This window comes from Hetaerina americana, unplaced genomic scaffold, assembly GCF_022747635.1.
Source record: "Hetaerina americana unplaced genomic scaffold, ioHetAmer1.1.p SCAF_4, whole genome shotgun sequence".
Lineage (NCBI taxonomy): Eukaryota > Metazoa > Arthropoda > Insecta > Odonata > Calopterygidae > Hetaerina > Hetaerina americana.
The window spans coordinates 22,211,317-22,235,002 of record NW_027286985.1 but is presented as its reverse complement, the minus strand read 5'-3'; the positions used below and the strand labels follow the sequence as shown (position 1 = coordinate 22,235,002).

General features: G+C 38.1%; 1 protein-coding gene across 1 annotated transcript in view; it reads left to right on the top strand.

Annotated features, from left to right (window-relative positions):
- LOC139692101 (diuretic hormone receptor-like) overlaps positions 1-21,196 on the top strand; it is a 212,370-nt gene extending 191,174 nt beyond the window's left edge. Inside the window, exons 9-10 of the mRNA XM_071590135.1 lie at positions 7,982-8,142; positions 19,589-21,196. Coding sequence (XP_071446236.1) covers positions 7,982-8,142; positions 19,589-19,799 — 372 coding nt within the window. The 3' untranslated portion in view covers positions 19,800-21,196. The remainder of the gene's footprint in view (positions 1-7,981; positions 8,143-19,588) is intronic.
- The last annotated feature ends 2,490 nt before the right edge of the window (positions 21,197-23,686 follow it).

Genomic DNA, 23,686 nt, shown 5'->3' with positions numbered 1-23,686 from the left:
AAGGCTTTATAAAAATACGTTATTATGATGAGATTTGACGTTGAAATCATCCTATAGAAATTGTTCAAAAAAGCATATTATAAGATACATATTACTGACTTTGAAAAACAGCCTCAAAGTAAGTTTATTAAAAATTGTTATCATGAAGTTTACCAATAAAATTATATGAGCATCAATTTCAGCGTCTGTTTGAAATATACTCAGATGATGTTGTTGAAATACATAGAAATTATATCCACATAATTAATTAAAATATAAATATTAAAATGGGGAAAAACAATAAAAATTGAGTATAGCATAATATATGGCGTGAGACGTGATAGTTTAGGGGTAGAACGTAGGACGTTGGTCCGGAGGGTCCAGGTATTATTCCCGTGCTTGTCTTTGGTTACATTTAGCTTCACCCGACTCTTGAGATGTCGCCGTTACCAGAACTTTCTGTGTAACCATAGGCTGCAAAGGGAAAAGGATCTGGCACCCTTACCCTGATGTGTGAATGTCTCACGCCGTTGGGCTTAGCCTTCGGTGAACTGTACCCACACTTATAATATTGTTCTCCAGGTGGATCACTGTGTCTACTGTTTTTTAAATCATTTACGGAATAAAAAATTTGGAGCTTCATTAAAAGTTTTATATGGAAAAAATGAGAAAAGTCAAAAGGAATCTTGAGAAATTTCCTTTCAAATATGCATGCACATTTCCTTCATCATTGTTCGTTTAATCCTAAGATTGGTTGACTGCAGCCCTCCATCTTACGCAATCTGATGCTAATTGGCTTACTTCCTGGTATTTTTTGCTGTGTACTTTCTTCTTTATTTTTCCAATGTATTTATACCTTGGCCTTCCTCTTAGGATTTTTCCCTCTATTTTTCCTTCTATTATATTCTATAGCCAAATTGGTTCTCCGACAGGGAATATTCAATTTTCCTTTCCATCTTTTGACCAATTTTTGTATATTTTCGCACCAGCGGTCGTGTGCTATCGCCAAGATATTTTGACTACATAAAAATATTGTAATAATTTCTCAGAAGACTTAACTTCGGTATGTATGGAAGAAATTTTGAAGACAACTGCAGATGTGAAACACGGCATGAAAAATAAGTTTGTCCTAGTAACTATAGCAAGTACTAATTATAGCAGATGGTAGATATGTTACTTAATCCGAAATTACTGAACAAACACACAAATGACATTGATGTGTTTTTTTAAGAATTCTAACCTTAAATTGGCAGTGAAAATATTTTACATTAGACAAATTCAAAGAAACTAAGGGAGATGCCGTGACGTACACTTTAGCAGCCATCTCCTAATGTAGATTGCAATGCAACAGTTTCAAAATGTAAAAATCATTCACCTTTATCAGGGTTCCAACCTGGATGCCTGCAACCGTAATTGGTTTAGGAACATGGAGGCTACCAGGCTCAGATTCCGGTCAAGGTGAATGATTTTTTACATCTATTAAGGGTTGTACTTTCCATTAAATTTATTACATTCATTTCCAAACTGTATTTGATGAACGAAATTCATTGTTTCTATTCTATAATATATTTCTTTTTTTTTTATTTCATTTTCAATATAGGTGCTTTTACCAGGCGTAACTCGTCGACAAGTTACGCCTGGTGGAAAATTAATGCACAAGGTATACAGTTTAAAAAAATATTGTAAAAAAACTCCACTAGGAAGAATTCATATGAGTGTTTCAAGATGATCACAGTTCACGCAAGCTCTCTCTTTGGACCTTTTCGTGAGTTTGGTGATACCCTTGATAAGTTTCGTACATATTCGTCATGATGCCAGTTGTTACTAAAATATGAAATATTTATTCACCTCGTAACGTTAAAAATGTGGGTTGGAAAAAAACGAGAAATATGAGAGGATTCGATGAGAACATGTACAAATGTTAGAGGAATCAGGTGTTTTAAATGGAACGGCTACATAATTTAAAACTGGAAATAAATTTAAAAAATTTCCACTCGCCAAAAAAACTTTTAAATGCGTCGGTTTTCCATAATTTATATCTCATGGTGATGATGCAATGAATCAAAATCTCGGTCATTATAAAAACGTTTCTTCATGCGGAAATTTTAATAACTAACCAAGTGTGTCCACTGTAAATTTCGCAGTTATTATAGTACCATCTCTATTCCTTGGAGCTCTCACTCCATCTATAATTAACTAATTAAGTTGGAAACGATGAATCATTTCTAGGATTCAAACTTCTCTTTAACCAAACTTAGAAGTGCAAATGTTACAACCTACTGTTAATCATCGAAAATATTGCGTGGCCAGTTTTGACGCCCTCGGATGGACAGCAAATAACATTGGTGTTGTAAATGGCTCTCCAGGAAAAGCAAAGATTTTTTTCTCACTAGCCGTCATGAGAGTAATAAAACTGCATTTGATTTCCATCTTCAACACACATTTGTACAGGTTTCACTTCCGTCACCATGATATTTGCCTTGAATTTCCTCGAATGATTTCGCTTCGGCTACAACTGTACCTTTAGTATAATCAAAAAGAATTATATTACTGATGAGCATTGTTTAAGTCGAACTACCGTCTTGTAAAATGTTATCTTTAAGGGATTAGTGCTATCGAGTGGCTGTAGCATGGATATGGTGGAATTTGGAAAGTGAACATATTATGTGTGAAACACCAGTTGTGAGCAAATGGTCAGTTATGAATATTATGCATTGACCAACATGCATTTTGCGTTCCAACTTTCTACGACTTGTGCATCATTAGCCTTTGCTCAATTACAGTTAGTTTAAAATGAAGTTGAATCCATAGGGCTTGGCTGACTGAAGATGACGCCTATCTGTCAAAAGTATTCATTTCACAAATAAAAATTTGCAGTAAAATACCTTGCATTCTTCATTCTTAGAGTTGGATTTCATCGAATAATAGCTCTGTTTGTATGAATTCCTTTCAATGGATTCATCTCAAACTTAGTGCAGACAGTGAAATGCACTTTGTTTTCACACCAATGTTTTCCTATATTAATCCAAACTCCAAAAAAATAACTCATGTTTCCTGTTCGTGTACAATACTTTACTGTATAGTTCCCCCTTTCGGACTCGGATACTTGCATCTCCGTCCAAAATCTGCATTTTCCTACTGAAAACCCGCCAATAGACGCTACTCCCGTAATTCTTATTTTTAAATTATAAAACTTTAAAATTGATCAACACAGAGGACAAGCTTGAGGTATCTGAACCGAACATGAGGAAAAATGCCATAAAAATGAAGGCTGACTCGACGGAATTATAATCCTTTTTTAAGCTAAACATAGATCAATAATTTTAGTATTTAATACTACCCACTGATTACGAGCTCAACATAGCTCAAAATTTCGCACATTAACTTTAAAAATAAGTTATTCTCCGCAGAATATCTAAACGGATAATTTTTGCATCTTTTTTCTTAATTTACCCATTAATTAATGGCCACTTCGCTCTTGCCTCCGCCCGCGATTTAATCAAGAATAACTGGATTTATTAAGCAAACCAGCTCGGGTGAAGTCTAGCGCAGCACAGCAGGCCTAGTTGTTAATTAAAGTGTACTCCGCTCTCCTCTTTGTAGCCGAGAGAGTTTAGTGTGAGATAGATGGGTCCGAAAGGTATTCGCTCTTTGGCGATGTGCTATGGCTTTATCGGCGGGGTAGGGAAAGCCTGCTGGAGATAAGCGGCTTGAGCAGATGGGAAATTTTGGGTCGGTTTGGGCCCAGTAGTGGGAATCAACCGGAGGATAAGGGAAAGAAATATTAGGAAGGGCTTTGAGCTACATTGAAGTCTCGCGTCATCACCACAGTTCACTTTCTTGAGTCATATGAATGAGCAGTGGTAGTTCGGAGTTCGTAATGAACATTAATTATGTTTAGTGTAAAAGATAATCATGCCTCGAGTGTACCACAAATTCATTATCCAGCTGAATCAGACTTCAAACCAATAATTGGAGGTAGTATATGAATGAGAAATAAATTAGTTGATATTTTCTTGTTTAATTCATACTCTAATCGGAAAATTTTAAATCGAATAATTCCAAGTATAGAGCGTATAATTATAAGGCGTGACTGAAGGGTAAGAATAATGGAAAGCGTCTCGGTTAAGAGTATTTTGGGTAGCCTAGTAATTGATTTTTATTTTATAGTACTAATATGACTACTTATAAATTAACTATCCCTTTAGCATTGTATCTATTTCATAAATATGCCTTTTAAATGCTTTATTTAGTTTGACTGTGTAATTATTTAAAGTTGTATCTGAATGTAAGTATCTAAAGTTGAAGATGGTAAATTACCCTCTCACCCTCCCTCTAATACATCAAAGAAATGATTTTTGTAATTATTTATTTATATCCATGTTGAGAGATACTTACTAGTGTTTAGACCCCATATTTGGGAACAATAAATTATTTGCTTCTTCTCCTAAAGATTTATGTTGATAGGTTTAAGTAATGACTACGTTAGAAAATCTAAACCAATTAATTTTCTATTTATGGACCACGAAAATAGTAATCAGCTGATTTATACTTTTAATAATTTTAGTTGAATTCATATATTCGTCCAGCACACAACTTTTCAAGCTTGGAAAGCTGTGAAATCTGCAGGGTGTCAGTTATCCAATCAGCCGTGACGAAGACCTTGCGAGAGGTCCCCGAAGACGCCTTCCAGGGCGCGTACAAAATATGACAGAGTCGCTGGAAAAAATTTTTAGCGAATAAGGACAGTACTTTGAAGGATTTCAAGTGTTTGTGCAAATCTGTTCTATAACCTACTAAAAAAATAATTGCATTACTTTTGGAGCGCACTCTGTAGGAGGTATTAAATTCTATCTCACATTGACATATGAAATTTTCTAAAAACTAAATATTAAATTCAGAGGACACGGAAAACCTAGTACACCATGGAGTCACCTTAAATAAGGAGACGTAAAAGAACAATCTCAGGGTTCTTTGCAGAAGAGTAATGACGAAGAAGTTTTTCAGAATTTTTCTTTGCGGATGTGATGCTTGAAGCTACGAAGAAAACTAACTTCATATGCGATGAAAATGTGGTGCTACCAAAGAATTACAGAAATAAAATAAATAGAAAGAGTAAAAAATGAAGGAATGCGTCGAAGTGAGGATGAAGAGAGAAACATTTTGAGGCCACTCTATTTATGGCACACTTAATGGACACATCCTGTGGCAGAATAGCTTATTGAGGATCGTAATTGAGGGAGGCTTAGAGGGGAAGACTTACAGAGTAAGACCGAGGATTGACTGACTATGGGAAGCAAATCATGGAAAATGTCCATTCAAGGAGCTATGAGTGAATGAAGATATCGGGATGGAACTAGATAGGTTGGAGAGATGCTGTGAACCAAGTTTTGCTTGTTAGAGATCTGGGAACGGTCGCCAACCAGCAAACTTGGTTGATCCCTTTCGGCGTGAGGGCTAGGCTTCGGAAAACCAGGTCGCCAGATAATCTTCCTCCCTGGAGCCGAAAAGGGAAAAAGATCTAGGACTTTAAAAAGGTTGCGTTATTTGGTGAAGGAAATCCCCATGCCGACCATCAAACTGCTTGCTCGGCTGCACTTGAAGCGCATTTGAAACTCTTCTTCCGGAGAGGGATTTGAGTAAAACTCAAGTCCGCTCATCGACAGTCTCCGTGAAAGATAAACGAGAAGGATAGCCATGAAGCCGTCAGTCAACCGATCCCGAATAAGTAAGGGAGAGAGAGAGACCGAAAGGATGTGCGATATTGCAAGGTTCTAAATTCATGGGATGTTGCATTTCGATTTGTAAAGTTGAGGGGCAGAGCGATGTGTACTCACCGGATATTGGGTTGATTCGTTCGGTAGCTTGCCCTGGAGGTCGACTCATGTTTATCGTATCTTTACGATATTGCTATCGATCAGTGTTGGGTATGCTACCTACAAGAAGTCCTAGCCCAGTCGTAATTTGTTTGAATTCGATTAATTTTAACTGATATCTCTTGCATAACAGTTGGTAACTTAATAAAATTAACTATATCTTTTATATTTAAGCATTAAATAAATGCATGATTAATTTAACTATGCATAATGAATTTAACGCAAGGGGATTTTGAACTGATTTCACTCGCTGTTTCTATCACTGCAGGAATGTTGATGATAATTTTGTATATTCAGACACGACCGCCTTTCCAAATTTATTTGATTTTTTAATCATTTCATCCGATAAAAATATATCATTTATGGGCCGACTGCTGCATATACCTATGTTGTTTGTATTAAACCGCTTAATATTAGAAAATATGAAATAATTTATGTTGTTTCAACCTGTTACTTACTTTTTAACGAAGTCCTAAATCTCAATTATCATGCTAGAACCGTCTGATAAAAATGTGGATCGCCGAGATCAATATACAGTCATCGAAATGAGATCATGAAATTTAAAATAAAATTATTTGTAATACCATCTGAGCGTCTGGTATGAACGAAATGCAGCTCTTGAGAGTTAATCTAAAGCGTTAAGTTTTCCACTTGCAATATATACTCTCCGTATAAAAGTCGGAGTAAGAACAAATGTTGAATTAATATATAGAGCGTTGACTTAAGTATTCGTGTAGTCGACACATTGCGATATCGTCCCTATGAAGACGAATTGGGATAGATATGAATTATGAATACCGTTAAATGGTTAAATGACATTGCCTGAGTGCATATACGCTATTGTCCACTTGTTCGAGGTAATCTCCAGACTGAGGTAATGCTATTTGCAACTTCCGTCGCCCTAATCGCCTATTTAGTATTGGGTTCACATTGTAGGGCAATATCCAAAGTCCAAACTTCAAACGGAAGTTATGTGTGCCCGTCGCCTGGTGCGTGTAGAAGCCACCACGTTGAAAGAGATGTGAAAGGGAGGGAAAGACGTGGTTCGGGGCGGGGTTCACATGCCCTTTTTGAGAGACAAAGAGCCGTCAGCCTTTACCGGCGTTGAATTAATGAATCGACGTGTGTGGCCTCAGCAAACTGGCCACTATCTTTGCATTCAATCGGCCACATAATGCCTCACCTATCCCAAATCTCCCCTCGCCCCCGAATACCCTTATGTCATAGACATCCCGAGAATTCCCCCGTCGCCACACGCCTGTAATATAATGGGCTTCACCGAGCGTCAAAAGGAAGGCCCTTGACGAGGCTACGATAAGGATCCGCACCCATTCTCCTTCCCCAAAGCACATCGTTCCCTTTAGCGCTAGAGTCCACGAACTTGAATACATTCCGGGATTGATTGAAAGCGTTTGAGTTTCGATTTATTTGGTCTTCTTCGAAGCGAGGCCGGCAACAAATTAAATGTCTTGACTTGAACTCTCCTAGCAATTAATAGAATAGAATTACTATACTTTATCTTGCAATTATTCACTATCTAGATTTATTTTTTATGTTGTAGAATTTTAATCAGTAACTTGTTATGAAGTATGATTCTGGGTTTTGATTAAATAATATTCACAGCACCAATGTAAAACATTTTGCGATAAGAAATGGGAATGGTTTAGGCAAAGTAACCTACTACAGTTGAAGGTGTTGTTTGAGTAACATTCAATATATCACTAATCAGGTTCGTGAATAGCTAGATGTAGATTATTATGAAATGCAATGCGGATAATTCATATCAGAGATTTTGCTCAACTGAACTGAGGTGAACTGCAGAAGTTTGTCTGCAAATGTAACATGCTTAATCGGCAATATAACAGGAATCGAATGAGAAGAATTCTAATATCCTGGAATTCTCAGGATGTGAAATAAAATTGGTAAAAAGTCATTAAATTCCAGCGCCATGGAGTCGTCGTCATTATGGTGCCATTATACATAAGCAGTGTGCTCCAAAGTCGTTTAAAGTTCGAAATTCACATGGAAGTTCTAATTACTGCGAAGGACTTGGAATCAATAATTAATAAAATTAAGTCTTCTCTAACTATATCTAAGAAGAATTATGTTTTTTTCTTCCCATTCAGGGTTTTACCGTGGCCCTATTCTACTGTTTCCTCAACTCCGAAGTTCAGAACCATGTCCGCCATCACATTGAGAGGTGGAAGACGGCGAGGTCTGTGGGGTCGCGGCGGACGTACTCCGCGTCCAAGGACTGGTCTCCCAAGACGCGGTCGGAGAGCGTTCGGTACGAAAAATATTTCCAAGCCCTTCTCCTCCATCCCCTTCTCCTCCAAAGATGCTGACGCTGACTTTTCACCGCCCAATTTCCCCAGGAGGCGATGCAAGCTACTGTATGACTGGCCCTGGAAGCTTATCAAGGATGCGCTGTACTACTCGGATGGTCCAGAAGCACTTGATATTATGTTCCCTGTTTCTTCTTCAAATTTGTTTTACTGTTCGGTAAAATAGGGCAAGTGTATACTCCTTTTGGGGAAATTACAAAAAATGTGTAAAAAAACAATTTGTTTGTTATATTTTGAAGGCGGGTTAGGCAAGCCGGGTATTATTTTTCAATGGTCTCAACGGAATACTTAACAAGGTCATGGTATACTTAACAAGGTGGTATTTTTTAAGGTAACCTTAACAAGGTCATGGTATACTTGGCATTTCATCTCTAACATATCATCAGAAGAAAGCTTTAATAATTATTTAACCGCGAGTGGTAAGATTAATTAAGAAGAGGCCTAACCTACCAAGTGGGCACATACTTAACCGTTGTCAAAATTGGTATCGAGAATAACTCTTGGATAAGAAGTTTGTCAAATTAGAAGAAATTATTCTTGATTAAAGGTCATTATAAATTAAGAGTTTGGGTAAATCGGTGTATTCATTCAAAATTGAAAAAACGTCAAACATAGTGGCATCGGAGTATAAAATATAGTTTGGTGCTTTTTATTTCTTAGAGTTAAACATGCGTCTTAATTGTTCATAAGGTCATATTTAGAAATTGTTTGCATCTGTCCAGAGGAAGACGGAAGTAGAGACATTTATTGCAAACAAAGTATCAAATGTGCAGAGAAATAATTCAGATGTCGTGAAATAAGACCATACGTTTTCAAATATCATGACTGTACTTGGTAAGTGTGCAACTAAAATCATAATTTCTTGTAAGGCCATCAAAAAAAACCATTTAAAATTTTAAAATTAAAAAAAAAATTTAATTTTAAAAAATCCATTGCATATTCATCTTTATCCTTATTAAAATGTTTATCGTTAGTTTTTCAGGAACATTATCTCATCTTCAAATGTTGATGCCCCTACTTATCTTCTTTTGGCCCGTAAATGTTGCTTCAGCTGCGCTACTTGCGAGCGTCGGCGCTCGGCCAACTCGCATTTTAAGTCTTTCTTGAGAAGCGTGTTTTTTTCATTAAGGTTTTCAAACTTAAAATGAACGTGAGTGTAAAAAAAATTCATTTCGTTGCCCACTGCGGCTCACACAAATGTTCTACATCGTGGCTGCGGGTTAAATTTCCGATTTATCTCCAGAGGTTCTAAGAAAAAATTGGTTCATTTTAAATGAGTTAGTTATTCGACATGAAGTGAAGTTTCTCAGTGCGCCTAATCCCTCCACTCATGTTCTTTTCGTCTCGCACTGTAAGTTATATACACATACGTATCCATCCAATCAACGACTAATTGTCACTTTTTTTGACTGAGACGATACAATTGCAAACAAAGGACCCAAAATGCAAAAACGCATTCTATCCAGAGATAAAGCGTAAATAATTCCTTTGAAACGGATGGAATATGAAGTACAATAAAACTAATCTCAAGGGTAACCAAGTAACATGATATCATAATAAAATCCGTTTCACCAAGTTTTATAAAGCAATTGTGAGTTTAAGTTTACTTTTAGTTCTACTTATTAATTCTCATAATTTATACGTGCGTACGATAGAGCATTTTGATTTATACTGACGACGTCATTCGTTTTAAGAACTCCTATTCCCAATCTCCCAAGGACCTTTCTTTAAATAGTCGAGCATTTCGAAGCTGACAAGATATTGCTTTAACATCACTTCACAGTGCTTCCTGATACTCTGATATTAAATAAGTCGGTCAGACAATAAATTCGATTTTCACTGGGCCTGCTCGCGTGATGGCCTACGGAGGAAAATAATTGACCTACTAATTGTAGTGAGCATCATTATGATAGAAACACATTGGTGCCCATTTCATACTAAACATATGGATATGTGTATATATATATATATATATATATATATGTAAATATATATATATATATATATGTGTAAATATATATATATATATATATATATATATATATATATATATATATATATATGTAAATATATATATATATATATATATATATATATATATATATGTGTGTGTAAATATATATATATATATATATATACATCTACATCTACATAATACCCCGCAAGCCGCCGCAAGGGCGTGTGGCGGGGGGTGTTAGGTCACCAACCGTAAAAAAGAAAAATACCACATGCAAAAAAAAACACGGAAAATTACACCCACAGCAGCGCACACACTCATGCAAAAATCCCTTCATCCAATACTCATGCAAACACATATACCGCAAAACAACTAAAAAACTGCACCCCATGATGCAGCACGAAAGCCATCCTACAACACGGAAGCCAGGACACAACAAGCAAGAAATTGAAACATCACTACCACATGAAAATGCACCACGAAACACTCTACCCCCAAAGAGTCTCTAAAAGGCAGGGAATGCGACCCAACGTTGCAGGTAGCAGGAATTTGCCCCCGCGGAGAGGGACGAGGGATTGAAAGGGAAGCTTAAAAACAGATGAACGGAACACGAATGAGGTCATTCGGAAAGAATGGGTTATTATAGCAAAACACATAAGGTTAGTGGAAGAGCATGCATTTAAATACAACTAATTATTAATAGACGCTGAGGGTGGCAAGTGGAATTTTTGCTATCTATAACCCTGCAGTTGCTATCCCATATTGTCCGTGGGAAGAAGGAGTCCTTGAGTCGGCTAGTTCTGGCATCTATTTCCCGAATTTTGTATGCATGATCCAAGCGACTAATGTATGTAGGAGTACGAATAATTTGCGAGACCTCGGTATATATATATATATATGTGTGTGTGTGTGTGTGTGTGTGTGTAAATATATATATATATACATACATATATATATATATACACACACACACACGAGGGTCATCCGGAAAGTAGTACCCGTTCGTGCCGCATGAAGTGCTGACGACGCGAGTAGCCGCTGGACGAGGTCAGATAGCTTCAGTGGCTTGTCTGCCTTCTCTGAGCCAAGTTGCGTGACGCTAGCATTGCCTGTGTTGTTTCTGTGATTGTTTACAATGTTTAAAAAAATTGAGAACGCCGCCAGTTGTGAAGTGAGGGCAGTGATTAAATTCCTCAATGCAAGAAACGTTCGCCCATGTGATATTCATCGCCAATTAAAGGAGGTGTATGGAGACAATGTAATGGACGAGTCGTCTGTTCGGCGGTGGTGTCGCAACTTCAACATGGGGAGGGGGAACACACACGACGATGAGCGTTCGGAGAGACCGTCTGTCATTACAGACCAACTGGTGAGCTCAGTTGACGAATTCGTGAGGAACGATCGGCGCGTCACAATTGATGACATCTGTGAGCATTTTCCCAATGTTTCTCGAACAATTGTTCATGAAATTGTTAAACACCATCTGCATTATGCAAAAATTTGTGCAAGATGGGTCCCTCGCGTATCTCAATGAGCTGGCGGCGAAGGACTATGCAGCAGGAATACAGAAACTTGTCACACGTTATGACAAATGCCTTAATTTGCTTGGAGATTATGTTGAGAAGTAGTTTAAAGTATCCTCTTTCAAATAAAATTTTTTATGTTTGTTAATATTTACTTTTGTGTCTTTATTTCACGAACGGGTACTACTTTCCGGATGACCCTCGTATATATATATATACACAGGTATATTCCTTACATCTCTCTTGGATCTTTCCTGCGTCAACAGTTACTTTACCCACCTTATCTCTATCTGTTAGCATAGATCTTCCTTTCTTACTTCCCGATAAACACTTTGCTTTGCTGTAGAGTGCACCAATTTCCCCTTCCTCTGCAAACTATTCATGTCCTCACACTGCGTCTTCCACCATACTTCTTTTGCTTTATTTGTCGCCCATCTCAATTTATTGTTTAACTCATTGTACTTCATTTTGCCTAACACTGTTTACATTCTTCCATTTTCTCCTCTCGTCCATTTTTGTAATCATCTTATCCGTGATCCATAGTTTCCTAGTCATTTTTGCGTTAACGGTTCCGATAGTGACTTTTGCGGCTTTAGATAACCCTCTATTGACACTTTCCCATTTTTCTTCGATAGTACTTAGATCTTCACCATCCTCCAAAATTTCATCTATAGTCTGTTGGTACTCCTTCCTTTTCAATCCGTTTAAAGCTTCTATACACCATTTCCTAATCCGCCGCCGCGGCCTTATCTTTTTGAAACGGACGCTACATTTCATAACAACTAAATTGTGGTCAGAGGCCGCATCCACTCCCGGGAAGCTGTGCGAATTTATCACACTGTTTCTAAACCTGTGTCTAACCAGGATATAATCTAGCTGATACGTTTCTGAGTCACCTGGCATTTTCCATGCACACGTGCGTCTTTGGGGTGTCTAAAACAAGTGTTGGCGATTACTAAGCCCTGTCTCCTGCAGAACTCAACTGCTTTCTCCCCGCGGTCATTCCTCGTGCCTAAACTGTAGTCCCCTACCCGATCACTCTTTCTTTCTCGCCTACCGTCGCATTCCAATCCCCCATTACTATCAAATGTTTCCCTGCAGGCGCACACGCGATTATGTCCATGTGTGCATGTTATTATTCTAACTGATCGATTATCCTATCGACCTCTTCTTCCTTATGGTTGTTCGGTGGCATGTATACCTGAATAATAACCAAGTTCTTCGGTTCTGCTTTTATCTCTACTGGTAATATTCTTTCTGTTACCTGTGTAATGTTGACTACGCTTCTTCCTACCTCTTTATTTAATACTATGGCAACCCCTCGTTTGCTCTCGTCCCCGCCGCTGCATATTATTCTATGATTATCACTCCAGTAATCCCCGCTATCTTTCCATCTTCCCTCGCATAGCCTAGAATATCTATTTTTACCATTTTCATCTCTCGCTTAATATTCTCCAATTTCCCTGTCTTCATCATTGTCCTAACTTTCCACGTTCAAATTCTAACTAATTAGGTCTTCTTCCCCTGCGTCTTCTGTCCTGCTGCTTTCGGTTTTCCCTTGCAAGGGTTTCGTGGGATGACGACCGCGGCAGCCTTGCCTACTCCACTGCCGGGCATGATACACGGCCGACTGGGCCGAGCCCCGTAGTTGCTAGGACTCAAAATCTCTGTAGTGACCATCATATTTATCTTGGGAATGATAACTGAGGTGGTTTCCCGTTGCCTTCCTCAATAGTGTTTTAAACGTGACACCATCACTTACTGGCCGCCCCACTGGGGTCAGACGCCATTGCAGCCGCCTCACTGAGGAACAGACGCTGCGTGGACTACCTTTCGTCTGGCTCCTAACCTTCGACCTATCTGGCACGGGTGACCCTACCAGGAGCAATAATTATTACCCCCGGCAGCACAGCTCTAGGGGTCATCGGAACGCACAAGCCCTTCCACCACGTCAAGGTTGTAGTCCGGGGAGGATGTACATATATATATATATATATATATATATATATATATATATATATATATATATACATACATATATATATATATATACATATATATATATACTTATACATAGTTACATATTTAAAGTAGAAGTAATAAGGCATAAAAGACTTCTCGAACGAAGGTTGTCAGTAAACGCACCAAAAATTATATTTCTGGTCACTTAAAGAGTCACAGAGCCCAGAAAAGTTAAAATGAAACGATTTGTCTTAAAGGTTTAATTATATAGACCTTTTGAACTCAATTATGAATTACTTAACTAAGTTAAACTAAGACTTCGGAGAAAATTACCTTTATAATTGTTTTCGGTGGATTGAGCGGGCAAAAGCATAAATAAGATATCGTTTACACTTTATCCCTATGGCAGTTTCCTGTGGAACGTAACACATAGCACTTAATTGATCGTATTTAAGCCTTCTTTAAGCTTATAAAGGTGACGCTAATTGAGTGATAGGCTGCCATGACTGCTATGGTGAAAATAAACATTAGCTATCCTGGGAAAACCGCAAAAGTTCACCTTTTACTATGGTGTTAATTTTGATAATTTTCTTATAGGGATTCCTTAGTTGTTTCAGATTACCTTGATCATTTTTTTATCCGAGACGTATCCCGCCATCCCTTCCTTTTTAATACGTCCGGCAGGTCCAAGTTCATTTCCGGCAGAAGCACCATCTCTTCTCTGGTTCCTGTAATAATTTCCCCCAATCCCGCTTCCTTCTCTTTAAGGGGTTTAGAATCCAAACGTTTTGCCTCAACCCCCTTTCCCCTTCGGCCTCGGTGTGTCTGAGGCTGCGTGAATCACAACGATCGTGCTCTTACCCCCTGCTATATTCGAGCCTCATAAGATTTTGCAGTATTTCGTTCCAGTCCTTGAATAGTCCTGCAAATGTTACGAATGCCTCGCTTTCTCAACCGATGGTTGAAAGGAATCGTTTTTAAAGGGAGACCTCGAACGAAATATTCTTTTTGAAGGGGTCTGTGTCACATTGTGGCCAGCAAACTGCAGAGCACTCTTTTGCATCAGTTTTGAAAAGCATGCAATTATAACTTCGCTGTTTCTGCTTTCACAATGCAGTTTATGGAATTCTACTTTCCCGCGTAATATGAATACTGCTGCTGGATATAGGGAGGTAATTTATGAGTGGGAAATTAGAAGATAATGTTCAGAGGTTTACTCTGGTGGAAAAATGCTGTGATGTATTAGCAATGCTCACCCTTAGCATTGTTTGGGTTATTTTTGCTGGAAAAGGTAATTTGTTTCACCAGGCAAAAATATATTTGTGGAACTTTGTTCCCATGAATTATTAAGGAACTCTAGCTATCTTTTATGGAACATGCAGGTTAATGATACTACACGAGCGATTTGTGGCAGTATCAAAGGTAAAAATTCAACTTCCATAATAAAACTGCATTTTAATATAAATTCATTAGTTCTGAACACACGGTGTTCCCGCCGACGTTATACCGTCTTGTAGTTATAGATACAATCAGTTAAAAAGTACATTATGGCAGGAGTTATGGCAAAAAGCATACCTTTATTCATTGAAGACAAATTTAAACGATGAGCCATTTAGCCTCCTGTTGAAGCAGCTAAAACCAACGTTAAGGTCTAATGCCTAAAATTTATTGTTCCAATTAAGATTTAATTTTGCGAGTTAAACTTTTCATCACAGGATGAAAAGTAATGGTCGATTACTTACAGGTGCTTAACGCATTCCTCCAGAGATATGATATTCGTAGAGTTTTAAAGGCACATTATATTTCTAAAACGGAGCGGCACCCTGAGATTCATTTTTCCCTTCTTAATCATGCTCTCGAGGCACACGCGGAAAAAAGGAAGGCGCGCAGATAAATAGGGCGCATGTTGATGTTGCCTTCGCTCTTGAGCTCATGAGGGAGGGGTGTTGGAGAGGGATGACGTGGGTTTTGCCGGCGGCTGCTTATGAAATCCGCGTCTCGAGTTGAGAGAGCGTCTCCTCAGAATGTGCATACGCGGGTTTTTGCAGTTTAGAGGGATTTCCAAGTGCTCCCTCGAACATATTCCTCATCCCGCGAGTACCATGAAACACTTGGTACTGGAGCGCTCCGGAAATCCCGGCTTTGAGGATGTTGAGAGACTTAATCGACTCATTTATTGAGTTCACATAGCGTGTGAGTTTGTTTGTTCAGTCTGTTATCTAAAGGTGCTATCCTGCTGGGATATTTCGGGTTGAAGCACTCGGTTTATATCGTGTTTCATGCTTGTATACCGTTGTTTATTTGGAATAACTTATTTTACAAGGATAAAAGAATGGAAAAATTTTATACATATTTTTAGAGCGTATGCTAACGGACAATTCGAAATAGAGAGACAAGAACAATCAAATCAGTAACAATAAAGCCATAAATGGGAAGATTTGAAATTGTTCTGTAGTTATGAACTGTAACTAAGGTCGGCCATACGCTATGTATCGGGATTTCTAAGTTACGGTTGTAATAGACTGGTTTTTGGGAAGTAGAGGAGAAGGGGTAAGGCCTTTGGGATGTGGATGTTACGGTAGTTGGGCAGAAGAAACGGGAGAAAAAGTAACGAATCAGGTGGCGATAAACAGGAAAAATGAGAAGAAATCACTGATGTACACTATCCAATAGAGATTGGTATCTGGAACGTTCATATGTTAGAAGGAAAAGGACTTCAACCATGATTACTGAGAAACTTCTGAAAGGGAATAGAGGAGAGTAAGGAGACTGAAAATGTTGGTTGATATACAGAGAGGAGGACACAGGGTGACCAAAGTACACGCAGGCCTGGGCCTGTAGAAAATAGGGACTACAGTGGCGAGCGATCACTCGGAAAAACACCTTTTATTTATTCAGAACCGTTTTTATATATTTTCGTGGTAAATTTGTTCATTTACATTATTTCAAGATTTATTTTGAAAATGCTGCTGTAATATAAATCAGTTTGGGCTTTTACACGATTTTTACTGACACATAATTGAACGCCAATTAGCACACGCTAATGTTTTTACGTCTACGTTGTTTACCGCCACCTACCGCAAGGGTATGTGGCAGGGGGTGACCAACCATGTCTCATGAAAAATTAAGATTTGCTGAATTTGTGGGTACTAAAAAATATGTAAGGTATTTCAAATAAAGGAGATAACGTAAACTGCTAAGACATGCAATACGGTATTTCAATACTTCTTTATGAACGCGAGACATCATGAAGTAAACAGCATGAATAGCAATTAAATAAAGTTAAGATAAATAATTACAATGTAGTAGGCTACTTTAAAGGAAAAAAATAATTCTTTCCACTGCTAGTCAGGTACTCTGAACTTCTGATCACTTATTGATCAACCAGAAAAATTACTTCTTAAAACTGTCAAGTTTACTATTGAAATCTAATGTTATGTTTATGATGTATCCAACCGTAGTATGATGGAGTTAGTAATACAACTTCAAAATCATCGCCAAAGAGACCTGCTTCCAGATCTTTGTATCTCAGGGGCTGAAATATGATAATCCGAAATCTATATTAAAAATATCTCCAAATTTTACCGCACGGAATAAATACTGAGATTGTTTCTTTGTTCAAAACAATGCTGTTGTATTAAAACCTTCGCCTTCTGCAAATGGGGATCTTTTTTACCAATAAACAGTCACTATTAGATACCACTGATGAGTTAGATTTTAATTTTAATTGCTAATAGAAAAAACCTTCAGACGACTGATAATGAATTGCTTCGACCAAAATAGCCCATCAAGTTAAACTATTTAACCACTCTGCATATAAATTAAGATATTGCTGAAGCAAACAGTACTAGAAAATATTATTGATCATAGAAGGTGGTACCATTTAGTTAGTTTGGCCTTCTAAGTGAGCCAACACTTAGTCTTTCTGAAAATTTAACCAAATCATCATCAATGTTTCTAAACACCGAAACTTTCATTCAGTATAAGTTTTAAAAACAGCCATCTTTACACCTTATCCTAATTATATCAAACGCCATCCCCTTATTATAAACTCAATAGATCCGTTATTATCTTCCGTTAAACGACGATCTTTGATCCCAGGCGAGTCTACCTACCTCTCGTAACTTCCCATTGGGTTTTACGCAGTTTCCCCAATCAATCTCATTACTTATACGCTAGCCTTTGCAATAAAAAAGCGCAGTATGTAATACAAGACTTATTTTTTAATGAATTTTGAATTTTAAATAAAATTTAGGAAAAATATATATTGGCAAAATTAATGAAAAAATCTTTACATGACTTTATAGAAATCAGACAATCCGGAGATGAAAGATTTAAACGTAAAAGCTCCCTCCTCGTCAAAATAAAAGGACGTTTTCCTCATAGGCGTGGGAATAGCCTTGGAGGGTTAGGATGCCCGACCACGAGCCGGGCCTAATGAAAGGATATATTCAGGAAAATTTGTACTAACCTCCATATCAGAGGAGCATCTGGTCTTCTTTGAACTGATGTCTTCCTTCTCTGAGATTCTCGAGAAACACGTATATATCCATTCAAATCTTATCCCTGGTATCTTTTTTGAGTACCAATTCTGCGAAAAAGGACTGAAGCGGTGAAAAAAATCAATGTTTTCGCAGATCGTTCGGCCCAGTGATTTCTCAGGTTCCTCTCGATACATCTGTTATTCTAAAGAAACGATCAATGAATTTACATGACTTTTGGAAAAATAAATTATTCATCATCCTGAATTAAGATGCCACGTCAAGTGGGACTTGGGTCACGGCGGCACCTCCAAAGTGATTCTATAACTGTTCACGACTTCAGTCAAGGAGATGTACAGTTTCATTGTCCGTAGTTATGGGGCGCAGAATCAGAACAGCAAATGAAGTGAGACAGAGCATTTAACCATAACTAGTCATTATTGGTCTGGATTAATAACGTATCCATTAACTCAGGTCATATTTCTAACGGTTGAATATTTAAATGTTAACGCATCCCAAACTATTCTCTTTCCTTACATTCTCTTCATGCTGCTAGCAAGTAAACATTGAAAATTATCTAATTCAGCGTATTTCTTTAAAAAATCTGTTTGCTCACTCGCAACGTAAAATATATCTGGTTATTGTATATAGTATGAACGACAAAAATGTAACAAACTTGTAAGTTTGATGCATAACATCACCGTGATCACCGTAATCAATAGGGATGCTAAGAATGAATTTGGTATTTTACTTGACTGAAAGGACACTATAGTGAATTCCTTATTGTTAATTTTTAAACTTCAAGCATATAATATGGTTTGCACAAAACTGCGTAAGTTTCACGACTAACTTGTCTTATAATATTTTATAATTATATCCCATTACTAAGGAAGATTTATTTGTGGATAATGTATGACTGATTTATTGTTGAGTAGTTGAAATACTAAAGCAAAAATTTTTATTGCAGTTTTTATCTTCATAAATTTCATAATACTTCAGCTTTAGTTCTCGTTAAGCCTTAAAGATTCGAGTGTTTCATTTCACAAAGGGTTATTTTTTTGTAAAACCTCTCTTTTTGGAGGTTAAAAAACTTTTCATGACCAATGAAAATGCCAGAGAAAGAAGTTTTTGAACATCTGATGGATACGGATTACTACCACAGGATATAGAACATCCGGTTTAAAAAGTTCTGTTCATTAGTTTTTTTTTAATTTCATTTCATAACTATTCGTCTGTTGAGTGAGTTTTGAATGAAAGCAAAATGTATATTCTAGGAGAGAATAGTAGTAAAGAGGAGTAACTTAATGCTTATTAGTAGTCATGTAAAAGCATAGAACTTATAGTGATGCAAACAATTACTCGTTGAAAGCCGTCTGCGTGTTTTTTTCCATAATGGCACGGTGTCTGTCAAGGCTACGCATAATTTAACTCCAATTCGTCCATTTTTTCCATCTGTCTCCGACAGGCTCTTCAGTCATCCAAACATCACCCCTGGTTTCATATCAAGAAGCGCCTTCGGAGCCAGGAGCAAGAAGCGAGATTCTCACGACTTACCGATCAACAATCGCCCCGAGAACTTAAACAACGTGTGCAGCAGCGTGAGCGTCAACACGCCGATGCCCGCAGTCATCTCGCCGGTGACGCAGTACCTCCCGTCGAAGGAGAACGTCGTCTGAGTTTTGTGAGGATGCGGACAGGGAATGACCGTGCGAAACGCACAGAAGTTCAGAGCGGGGAGTTAGACGTGAGCTGGAGAGAATTACAGATATTCCCTCCGTGACCTCATCGCTATCCTCCTTCCCGCCCCTAGTCTGAACATCAATAACCTGGGTGCATTTAAAGGTTTCATTTTGTCTCTTTCCCTTCTATTTCAATCACCCAAGAGAATAAAGGAAGTGAGAGAGAAGCCGATGAAATAACTGAGACTTCAGCCGTAAAGTGACTCCACTGCTCCAGGTCCCAGGTGTGGTTTCTTTTTGAAAACCCCTGCTTTAATATATATTATTGTCGTTTATATGTCCGATGTTAAAGAGGGTGTATGTGTGTTAGCATTTTATCTCATCGTGTTAGGATGGAAAACTTTTAATCCTATATCTTTATGTCTGACAAATAATGGGAAAACACAGTGTTGGATCAACTTTCACCGAACATAAACGTATGCACTTTTTTTTTGTTTTGACGTTTCAAGGTTCTGTAATCATCTTCTACTGAACTTATCGGCATTTTTATTAGATTTCATGCACCTTTGTATATTCATTCCCATTTAGAAGTGAATTAATATCCCTCTCCAATTCATTTAGTTTCCCCAAAATTTGATGGAATCAACGCCTACTGGTGTTTGACACGATCCGGAGGATTTCTTTTCGAGGGTAAGTAAAAGCTCAGGTAATCACAGAAAAAAAGAAGTTACGTATTAGGGTTAGAAATAAACTGCACTTAAAAATTTACTATATTATGTGCATTCGGTTGCATATATTTTTATGCATCCGTGAACACGGCTGGCCTAATTCAAAATTGGTCATAAATGGCTATAGACTCGTAAATGATGTGTAAAAATTTTGGGAAAGGGTGAATCTATATGGAGGGGCGTATTATGGCTTGTACTTATTATCTGTCTTTCGCAGGTTGCTGTCATTTTACTTCCATAAAGATAAACAGAGTCGTACGATTTTTTCTATGCTAAGCATATGTATGTTGTTATGTATACGTGAGGAGTGACTCATACTTAAGAACTTTCAGGTTCCAAATATGTTCTGAAGTATATTTTGTGCCGTAAGAATTGGATAATATTCCTTCCACATCACTACCTTCTATTTATAGAAGCATAACATATATATATTATAACATCAACGTTGAATATTTTTATTGAAAATATCTGTATAAAATAACTTTAAGAAGTATACTTGAATTGTGACAAAAATTTAAAATTGTGAATACATGATTGTTTTTCCGAAAAAATGGACTCCCGGCTCGTATTTTAAATCGTATGCGTTAGTATATTCTAACTTTTATGTGCAAGTGGGTCAAAAATGTATGACTGAACGTGTGTTGTTACAATCACTGAGTTCCAAAATATGTGAATACTTTTATTTTGAAATAAATGTGTATTTATATAAATGCTAAGTCCTCTGAATCAAAGTGTTTGACGAACCTAAGGGGGTGATTATAGTCTAATTAACCTAACCATCGTTCTGCATACTCAAATGGTGCTATTTTAATTTTTATCATGAAATGACCACGTGGTAACCTAAGTACTTCATAAAAACCTTGGCATTCAGCTCAAAGAAATCGATTGAGGGTTCTGTTTCATTGAAGAACAAGCTTTCGGTGAAAAATTGAACGTAGAGGTTTAGAGTGCATAAGTGATTCTTCTTTGATGGATTAGTGGAAAATACAATAAAATATGAATGACTTGGACCTTCACTGAGATTTAACTACTAGAAATGTCTTTCACATTAGACACCAGAATGTAGGGCTACGAAGCCAGAATAACAGGCATCTCAGATGAAACCGTAGACGTTGGAATTCGGTGTGGAGGGGAAAGCGCCTTGGAAATGACCAAAAGAGAATGCCTGAGTAGTTTTTTATGGCGAATGGAAGGTGACACCCATGACATCTTGTAGTGCGTGAAATGGAACTTGGAGAGAATACAATCCTCTCTCCAGCTTTATTCATTTAGAGGAGATGTTTTGGAGTTGAATATTTCTAATACTGGGAGCTATCTTAAGAACTCGAAAACAAATTTTTATTGCATACCTAACTGATTCAGGGAAGTAAAACTGTATTTAATGATCATATAGACTATACAGGGTTCGTCCGGAAAATAAGTGTACTGAGCTCAGGAAAAAAAATGTATTACACTTTTACATATCTTAAGCTAATATTCCTCAAAATGGGACCCTTGTGAGTCGATACACTTGTTCCAGCGGCGTTCCCATTCCTGGAACGCTCCCGCGAAGGCATCATCGGGAACCTCTCGAAGACACGTCGTCACAGCCTCTTTGACGGCGTCCAAAGTCCCGTATCGCGTTCCTTTCAAACTCCTCTTTATCTTCGGGAACAGAAAGAAGTCCGGTGGTGCCAAGTCCGGGCTGTAGGGCGGGTGCGGCAGCGTTGCCACGCCGTGCTTGGCCAAGAAGTCCGACACGACAAGCGCGGTGTGAGACGGCGCATTGTCGTGATGCAGCCGCCAGATGTTTTTGATCGCTGGCCGGACGCAACGGATTGTTTTTGGCACATTACACTGCTCTGCTATCATCCGAACACTAAGACGACGATCAGAGTTCAGTACATCGCGAACTTTTCGCACATTTTCGTCGGTGAGTGTCGTTGATGGGCGTCCAGGCCGTGGTTCGTCGTCGACCTCTTCTCTGCTCTCCACGAACATCTTGTGCCACCGAAAGATCATGTTTCTGGACATGGCTGACTCCCCGTAAGCCTGGTTAATCATACCGACAGTTTCGGTAGACGATTTCCCAAGCTTTACCGCAAATTTGATGGAATAACGCTGCTCCAAAAACTTCGGCATCGCGTTCCGTGACGTGGGTCGAGCGTGGAGGTTCGCGTTAACAGAGCTCCTCACTCCACACCACAGCTCAGAGCCGACTACCTTTTTCAGCGTCGCTTGCCAACATACTCCTCTCCAATCGCAGCCCGTCAGAGCGGTGCTGGGCGCGCCTGGAGCGGCGGGAAAAAATCAGTACACTTATTTTCCGGACGAACCCTGTAAAACATACTGCATTCGAAGGTTATTTAAGCAACATGTTTCTACTGAAGTTAGAATCATACTTTTCCTTCACATACTGCATCGAGCATATTAATAGTAGGGGGTCTACACATTTTTCGCTAATTAAATCATTCTATATGATTACAGGTCTAATAAATTATGTGATGCATAATAAGATATGGATTGTGACACACTTAATGGTTTAATAAGAAAATTCTTTAACAAAGAGCATGTGCATTATTGAAGTACATCCTTACATCCTGGATACGAAAGCTTCAGACGGTAGAAAGCTCCTTGTATAAAGGCAGAGCGTCAAATCCTTTTGAAATTGCTCTATCCATTTCCTTCCTGAATCCCTGAGGGAATTTGTAAATATTTGACTTGACGTAGCTTTTGAAATATCTCGGGGTTCCTGCTCATAGGGAAATTTTGATTCAAGTGCAGGAGAGAAGATTTTTATAATTTTATTTTTAGTTTATAAAACATTGTGGATCATAAAAAGATTTATTGTTTTTAAATTTAGTTTTTGAATGAAGGATACACAATGCTTCATACCACAAAGTGTCCTTAGAGATGAGATGCGATACTATTGCGGTAGACATTCATTCTTCACCTACGGCGATGGATGCATTCCGCAAAGAAAACGCTTCCCCCACAGTGAAAAGTTAACGACATCAGGAGCCGCCTAAATCCATTATTCCAGAAGGACCGTCTTTGTTTGAATCATATTTACTCCCTTTTTCATATCTCCCCTGTCACATTCACTCCACATCCTTGTCTTCCTTCGCTCCCCTTGAGATATTCCTATTTAATCTGCATCGCTGCTTTCTTTCTGTT